At 35.3% G+C, this 9,339-nt stretch overlaps 1 protein-coding gene across 1 annotated transcript; it reads left to right on the forward strand.

The window, feature by feature from the left end:
• Positions 1-3,756: 3,756 nt before the first annotated feature.
• On the forward strand, positions 3,757-5,040 carry LOC149145308 (aspartyl protease family protein 2-like). The gene has a single exon (XM_089452406.1). It carries the CDS (start codon positions 3,757-3,759, stop codon positions 5,038-5,040), a length of 1,284 nt encoding a protein of 427 aa, XP_089308532.1.
• Positions 5,041-9,339: the final 4,299 nt, after the last annotated feature.

A 9,339-nucleotide genomic window follows, 5' to 3' on the forward strand; every position in this document is an offset into this window, starting at 1 on the left:
CCGAGCATGCTTCTTGCCCTTTCCATCAACATCTTATTCATTCTTTCTGCAACTCCATTTTGTTGAGGTGTATATGGAGTAGTCTTCTGCCATGCTATACCACACTTCTTACAGAATTATTCAAATTCCTTACTGCAAAACTCTCCACCGTTATCTGTCCTCAGCACCTTTATCTTCTTCTCTGTCTGGTTTTCCACCAGAGCCTTGAATTCTTTGAACCTGTCAAGTACTTCAGATTTCTTCTTAAGGAAATATATCCATGTATTCCTTGAGAAGTCATCTATAAATGATACATAGTACACAAACTTACCCAGTGATGGAGCCTTCACAGGTCCAAACACATCACTGTGCACAAGCTCTAATATCTGTTTCACCCTCTTATTTCTAAAGGGGAAACTCACCCGATTCTGCTTCCCATATACACAATTTTCACAGATATGAAAATCCAAAGAGTTTTTACTCATACCTTCTACCATTTCTTTACCATGAAGTACTCATAGGCTCTTCTCTCCAATATGTCTAAGCCTTTGATGCCACAGCATGGTCCTCTCTCTAGAGACGACTAGATTTTCTGCTCCACTTTCAGGAACCACAAAACTGTTGCACCCATCAACAATAGTGTTGCCTTGCAGCTTGTACAGAGTTCTAGTCTGAACTTCCCGCATCAATACTAGTGCTCCCGAACCTTCTTGCAGGTATCCTTCTTGAACACTATTTTTACACCTGCATCATCCAACTTTCTTACAGAAATCAAATTTCTAGCCAATGCAGGAATATGTAGAAGACCTGGAAGTGTTTTGACCTTTCCACCTTGCCACTTCAACTTTACTTTTCCGCGAACAATGATTCTAGCCTTCCTATCATCCCCCAAGAAGAAATCACCACCATCATATTTCTCACACTCACAAAACCACTCTCTATGGGGAGTGAAGTGAAAGGATGCACTTGAGTCAATCAACCATGCCTCATGATCTACATTTGTACTTGAAGAAGCCAAGTACACATCCTCACCTTCATCTGAGGTGGTTTTCGCCTCTATAGAAGGAGTATCATCAGATCTTTTTCCTTTGTCAGGAGATTTAGATTTACAGTCCCTTTGTAGTGCCCTTCCTTTCCACATTTCTAGCACACCACCTTCACAGGTTTTACTAGAGATTTAGATCTCCCTTTAGATTTAGATCTCCCACTTGATGACTTATTTTTGTTTCTGTTCTGGGTCCGCCCTCGTACAGACAAGGCATCACCATTTTGGCTCTCCATATTTTTCCGTCTCATCTCCTCCATCAGCAAGGATGAGACTATTTCATCAAAATTCAAGGCAGTTGCATTGCTACCTATTGCAATAACCAGACTATCCCATGACTCTGGTAGAGAAAACAACAACTGATGCACTTATCTTCATCTAAAATTTTAATATCAATAGATGCTAACTGACTTACCACAGTATTAAATGCATTCAAATGCTCTGTCATTGAGTCTCCATCTTTCATCCTCAGGTTATACAACTTTTTCCGCAGGAACAACTTATTCACCAGAGACTTAGATTGGTGCAAAGTCCCTAACTTGTCCCACAAAGCCTTTGTCGTAGCTTCCCCTGATACATTCAGCAATACTAAATCTGAGACACACAATCGTATTGTGCTCTTTGCCTTCTGATCCAACTTCTTCCATTCTTCATTGGTTACTCCCATTGGTTTAGTACCTCGATCTACCATGATCCACTAATCTTTATCCACCAACAGATTATCCATCTTGAGTTTCCACAACTCAAAACTCTAACCATTACATTTCTCGATCTTTATCTTTCCACCGCTCGCCATCTTCTTTCACCACCAAAATCGATCTCGCAGATCTCCCACTGAACAGGGTCTACCACAGGCCCGAGCGAAAGCCCTCAGCAACAAAGGCACCCCCTTGAAGCCAAAAATACCTCTGATACCAAATGTAGGTTTTAACCCTGTACAGAAATTACCTGCATATGAATTCTAAAACACAGAAATTAAACAATGTGAGATCATAGCACATAAAACCCATATACATAGAGATTTTCCCCTAGATCCCAAAACCGGGACTACCAGCTTGATTTTTCAAAATGTTCCTTTCAATGTTATAATACATATTTATACATGCCAAAGCATCCAATACCATGGACCGAAAACCATCACATCCAATACCATGGACCGAAAAACCATCGCGTCAAAAAAAAACATGTGCAAAAATCAGGTACAAAACCATAGGTGGGTCCGCCCAACTTAACATAGGGTCCAAAATCAAAATTTTCTGGGGCACTACCCCGGACCCCATAAAGTGGGGTTACGGGTACCCCTCAAACCCCCTATTAACTACATGTAAAGAATATAACATAACCCAACAAAACTCAATATGAAAATATGTCTTTATAAATTTCGAAGTGATATAACATATTACTAAATATATATTTAGTGCTTAATAATAAGTTCTTCAACTCAATATGAAAGTATGTTTTTATAAATGTGGAAGTGATATAACATATTACTAAATATAAACTTAGTAGAATACTCATTTTACATCTTTTATGACTTGTTGAAGTTAGCTTTCATGGCCATACATTTGCACACATGTTCTTACAATTTACATTGTTAAAGACATTTAAAGTCATTGAAACTATAATGATTCTAAACTTGTTTAAAAGGCTTTCCACATAGTTGACATTTAGTAACAAAAACGTATGTCCAAAAAAAATGTTGTAATTTGACCAGTTATCTTCAATAGAAACTTATTATACACTTTTTTCCATTAGAACATCCTTTACATGGAAACTAAGGCTCTAATAAAATATATACTGTGGTACCTAAAAGATATTTACAAGAAAGAAGAATGACATATTATCACAATAGGGTTTTACATTATTCTGGTAGCTAAAACATATTTACAATAAAAAGAAAAAATGATATATTATCAAAATAGGGTTTGACATTTTTTAATAATTTGAACCTATGATTAAAACCTTATCCTCTAATTAAAACCTTATCAATTTGAAAATTGAATATTAAAATTTAGATATTAAAATTAGAATCTCTTTTATACATTTGATAAAAGAATATCAATCTCTAATTGATATTCCAAATATAAAATATTTTAACCTTATCAATTTGAAAATTGAATATTAAAATTAGAATCTCTTTTATACATTTGATAAAAGAATATCAATCTCTAATTGATATTCCAAATATAAAATATTTTAATATTTATTAGGTAGATATTTTTAAGTACAAATTTTATAAACAAAACTTTTTTTAACCGTTTTTTTTCCGAGAAAGCTAAATTTAACACGTGGAATGCACAGTTAAATTTAGCAATATCTAAACACATTCTCCATTTGTATTTTTTTTTTAATATAGATTTAGATTAAATTAAAATCCTAACGAAGTAAATAAAATATTTTAACACTATTATCCAACTAACCTTTTAAATGAATCAATTATAGCTGTTCAAATGATTGATATCCTGCATTGGCTCAGACCGAGGATAGTGGAATCCAATGCCTACTTTGTGGCGGACAAGAAGTATATATCCATAGACCAGTCACCATCAGCTTTACTTTAAAGTTTACACTTCACCTTCACTTCATTTGGCCAATTGGTATCATCGCCGTTAGACACATTATCTGAGTATTTACCCTATGTAATTTCCAACGTGCCTATTAATATTGAACACTCAACAATGCCCACTTCAATCCCATTCTTCCCCGGTTGCCTTTCCCTAAGAATTCGCACCATGGTGGCCTCCCAGCTAAAGCTGATGTTCTTGATTATCCTCCCACTGCAGCTCTCTGCAACATTGTCTCAAGAGAATAAGCATGAAATGAATGGAGTCTCCATGACACTCCACATGAAGATGAGGATGAAGAGCGGGTCTATAAAGAAGATCACAGTGGAGGAGCCTCTCTACTATCCCAGCGACTTCGTCGAGTATTATATCAAATTATCGGTGGGTACTCCTGCACAGGATGTATTGCTCCTAATGGACACGGGCAGTGATGTGGTGTGGGCACCCTGCACCCCAAGTTATACATGTAACAACTGCAAAGGATACAGAACGGTTTTTCTTCCAAGAAAGTCATCCTCTCATGTGCCTGTGAAGTGTGCAGATCCCAAGTGCAGAGATCTGTGCGAGAATGAGGGCTGCATCGAAAGCTTCCAGAAGTGCTCGCGGATTTGTCCACATTTTAAACTGACCTATGGCACGGGAAACGCGACGGGGCGTCTACTGAGTGACACCTTGACTTTGCCACTGGAAGACGGAGGAAGCCGAGAAATAAAGCGGTTCGCAATTGGATGTTCAGTGGTTTCGTTCGGGGTTGCTGGTATTGCAGGATTTGCTAGAGGAGGACTGTCTATGCCTTCCCAGCTTGCTCCTCTTATTGGTGATAAATTTGCGTATTGCCTTGACTATCGAAGCAACAGCAGCAAAATAGTGCTGGGTAACAAGGCGGTTCCCAGGGATCTCCCTTTGACTTACACTCCCCTTCTCTTTAACCCAGTAGACCCTTTGTTTTTCTCTTCCTATTACCTTGACCTCCAAGCAGTGAGCATTGGTGGAAAGCGCTTGACACTGCCCTCCAATTTGTTGTCATTTGACAGCCAAGGCAATGGTGGAACCATAATAGATTCAGGCTCTGATAACACTGTCTTTCCCGAACCAATCTATAACCAGACTCTAGATGCATTTGCTTCTCAGATTGGATATCCAAGATCTCCTATAGATGAAGCCGATAGTGACTTGGTATTGTGTTACAATGTGTCTGGTTTAAAGAATATTCGGTGGCCTAAATTTGTATTCCATTTCAAGGGTGGCTCAGACATGGTACTTCCTGAAGAGAATAGTTTCAAGGCTGTCAGTTCTGGTGCAGTCTGCCTGGCAGTGGATTATGGTGGCAGTGCTGCTAATGGACCCGCTGTCATCATAGGAAACATTCAGCAGAACAATTTCTATATATTGTATGATAAAGAGAAGAATCGTTTGGGTTTCATCAACCGGCCCTGCAAAACATTTGGCTGAGTCATTGATGGGACGCTCTACATATTTTCCATAGTCTATTATCTACTTTTGAACCATATGTTTTTCGTGCTGTATTAGGCAAGCAGCCTGTACGCAGTTTACAGGCTAAATAAATACTACTGTTGGATGTCCCGTGTGTATTCTACAAACAAAATAAATATTACTTTTGGATATTTCAGGGCATCATGTCAGGAATGTCTGTCATATATATATAATAGTTAGCTTGATTCTATGTTGGGTCAGGTTTTGTGTTTCGGTAGAAGATGGATTTGCTTATTTATAAAATTTTGTAATCAGGATTGTGTAACATAGGTTGGAACACATTCTTAGGGTTTGAACCATTCATTTTATTCTCAGTGTGGGACCCATGCTTAGATTTGAACTAATCAGGTGTAGATTGCACATGTACTTAATCGAGATTAAGGGATTGTGTTAAATAGTTGAAATGTTTTATCGTTATATCGTCAAAACGGGTGCGGGGTTATTGTTTTCAGTAGGTTAGGTTATACTATTCTAAAACGTGTTGAGGCTACATTTAAAATATTTATTTATTGATGAAATTGTTTCTCCATCTAATATATGGATTGGTTTTTATTAGAAAATTCAAGGTGAGGGAGGGTATAGAATAAATGGTCATAATGCATTATGTTAAAGTGTTTTATGGTGAAAAGGTCATAGCTTTTAAATTTAATGCGCAAAAATCGAACTATGTTAAGGGCTAGTGTGATTTAGGCTAGGTGTGATCTTTATGATTTGGATAGCTTAGATGTTTCTGGATCGTGATTACTCAACCTACAGGGTAGACTTACCAATCATCTAGAGACTCACATTAAGTAACAAAGAAAAACAAAAAATGATTCTAAAGAATAAAGACATAGAAGCAAATATCTCAATCTCTCTAGTCAATACTATAGATTCATTGATATTATATTCATTTATTTATCATGATATTAGACAATTTGAAAGAATTATATTAAAAAAAAAAATCAATAATAAAAATCTTAAAAAGTTACAAGTTGAAATAAAAAACTAAAAAAAACATAGAATATAGCTATATATTATAATCATGATTAACGCCTACTAAGATAAATATGATTTATCAACCTTTAAGTAGGTAAAAGATTATTGGAAACTCTTTAGTATTTTTTTTCTACGTTAAAAAAGCATCAAGAGAAGCATTCCAAAATCACTAGTTTGATTGAACTAAAAGGACAAGAAGGCTGGTACAACTAGAAATATTTTGAAAATTAGATCAAATGTGACTATAAGATAGACAATCAAGAGAAAGTGCTTTCCATCTTCAATTCCATTAGTCTCACGAGAGTAAAAAACTCTTTCATCCGATGTCATTTTGGGAATCAGCCAACGCCCAATTTCGTTATGATAATTTTTTCTTACTATAATGTTAATTTCTTGTTAACATTAATGAATTCATAGAGATTTTTTTGATTTTTGAGATTGGGGTTGATCACACTTTTATAATATTTTAGTTTCCTTCTCCCCTTTAACTCTTTAGCATCCTTTAGCGTCTCCTTAAATTTTGAAGTAATAATATTTTTAATATTATTCTTAATCCACAAAATGTTCCCTTTTTTTAGCCCCCAATGGTATAGCCAAGGCTAGAAATCCTTATCCAGACTAGGCATTCTTATACCATCTTTTCTTAAGCTAAATATGATGATTTTGGCTAGAGTTAGAAGCAATTTTAGGAAACCTCTTTGCTTCTCTGTTGTTTAATTTATTTTTATACATAACATACCTAATCATACCCATGATTTCAATGGGGGGAAGGTTTTCTTGTATCATGAAGACAAAACATGGAGTATTTCCTCTAAGCTTGACATTGTAGGTTACAATTGTTTTTATATTTGTTCTATATTCCTTAACGACTCTTTGGAGGTATTGCAATCGAAAGCCTCATATCCATATAAAATAACAGGATCGATGGGAATAGAAAATATGATTTTCTTTTTATCCCATATCAAAATATCTACCAATTTACAATTGTTTTTAATCATATAGTATTTTTTTCTCCTTTTCTCAATTCTATATTTCCAACTGAGCATGTGATGGATATCGGTTCCATGATATTTGTATGAAGGAATTTCCTCCAAGTAATTTTTTTAAGATATGATAGTATCATACATAATTGCTTTGGATTTAATTTTCATGAATTAGCTTTGTAAATATTAATGTTAGGTAAATTTTAATTGGATATAGATTCAAAGTTGACTAGGTTGACAATAGTGGTGTTGGGCCCATGGTTTTTTTGGTTATGCTTTCTAAGTTGCTCATATAATTCATATGATGGAGCCTTTAAAATGATAAGAAGACTTCATTGTAATGTAATCTAAGGGATGTGAGTAGTGAATGCTCACTGAGCCATGCTTGGCTATGATTTTGGCCAAGGGATCTAATGAAATTTTGTTAGCCACGGATTTTCGTTGGAATTAGGATTTTCCTAGGATAAAAAATTGTGTTAATGTTTGCATGTTGATAAAGTTATTGGTTTTAAGTTTTTCCTATCATTAAATCTCCATAACTTTTTTTATATATATCCACAGACACATCTAGCTAAACGTCCACATAGATAATCAAGATTTGAAGGATCAAAGGCTCAAGGGAATCTTCTAACAGGCTCAAGCCACTTGTGTTCAATTGTGTGTTATCAAGGGCATCTCAGGGGGCACTATATGTTGTGATTGAAAGGTAGTAGAGTGAGAAGGATCCTTCAACCTCTTAAAAGCTCCAAAAAAACATGTGAAAATGACTAAGATTGGCATAGGAGAAGGTAATGTGCAAATAACTATGATTGGCATAGGAGAAGGTAGTTGGCTTGTGTGAGGAGGATCGTAAAGTGGTTGCATGCTATAGTGTAAGAGAGTCTTGGAAGAAAGTGTCTCCTCTGAGCCAAATAATGGAATTGTCATCATCCCACCTAAAGACAAAAATGTGTGGGTTAATGTAAAGAATAGCTGAAGAAAATGGGCCAGTGTGTGAACGCAAGAGGATGTGCTAATATTACAACAACAACAACAAAAAGAAAAATATTATAATGGAGTCAAAGTTTTGTTTCATGTAAATGGGCATATTGTTGTAAGACCTGTTAAGGAATACATACCCTTGGGTAATTGGGAGTAAAGCCTAGGTTAAATGTAGGTGATAGGGGGAACTAAAGGTTAACATATACCCTAGCTAAAAACTTTGAAGGGGGTAAGGCCCAAAGTAAGTGGGGCTGACTCACTTTGCAAGTTTCATTAGAATTAATTAACGAAACCCCAAGTCAAGGTTTAATAGGGGTATGTTACATAAGCATGACTTAAAAATAGAGTCAAAGTTAACCATATTAACAATAGTTTTTTTGGGCCCATGGCTTTTGGTTTCCAATGATAATTTTGCCATGGAATTCGTCTGATGGAGTCTTTAAACGGATTGAAAGACTTCATTGAAATGTAGGCCAAGGGATCTTAGAAGTGAAGACTCACTTGGGTGGCCTCGAACAATGGATCTAATGGAATTCTGTTATGCTGAATTTTTTCATAGATAAAAATTGGATTAATAAGAGTGTGAATTTTTTCATAGTTGTTCATATTTGTAGAATATTTCTGTATCAAACTATGTATTGGATCTTTAATCATGTCTAATTTTTGGGTGAACACTCCACCCATCGTCAGGTACCAAATATTACTCTCTGGTCCCTGATGTTTGGTGGAATGTCCACCTGAAACATAGGAAATGGCTAACCAATATATAGTTCCATCCAAGAATATTATATCAACTATGTTAATGTTGGAGTATGTATTGTTCTTGGTTTTAAGTTTATCCTGTTAGTAAATCTATGTAATTTTTTTATATCTCTCCATTTAAAATTTCTAACAATTAAGTCAATGCATAGTTCCATCGATAAATCTTCTACGAACCATGTTAATGTTTGCATATTGATAATGTTCTTGGTTTTAAGTTTTTCCTCTTAGTAAATATATGTAATTTTTTATATCTCTCCATTTAAAATTTCTAACAATTAAGTCATATCCATTTTGGAGTAGAAATATTTTAGGATTCTTAGTTTTTCCAATATTGTATTGACTCCTTGCCAAAAGAATAATACAGTCAACATAAAGGTGAAGAGTTATTATTAGACTCTATGTGTTGGGGGAACTACATCTACCAAACATGATTCTAGCTTATAAATCTATATGCCAAAAGGGTATACACTATTCTAACTTATCATTCATATGCCAAAAGGGTATGGAATAAGGGACATCATTACTTAAGTTTGATATTACATTTAATTTCCCT

Source organism: Pinus tabuliformis, chromosome X, assembly GCF_031772625.1.
Source record: "Pinus tabuliformis cultivar Carrire ecotype Pingquan chromosome X, CPIR1, whole genome shotgun sequence".
Taxonomy (NCBI): Eukaryota; Viridiplantae; Streptophyta; class Pinopsida; order Pinales; family Pinaceae; genus Pinus; species Pinus tabuliformis.

Coding starts and splice junctions, on each gene's coding strand:
- LOC149145308 (XM_089452406.1), top strand. CDS start 3,757: ATGGTGGCCTCCCAGCTAAAGCTGATGTTCTTGATTATCCTCCCACTG.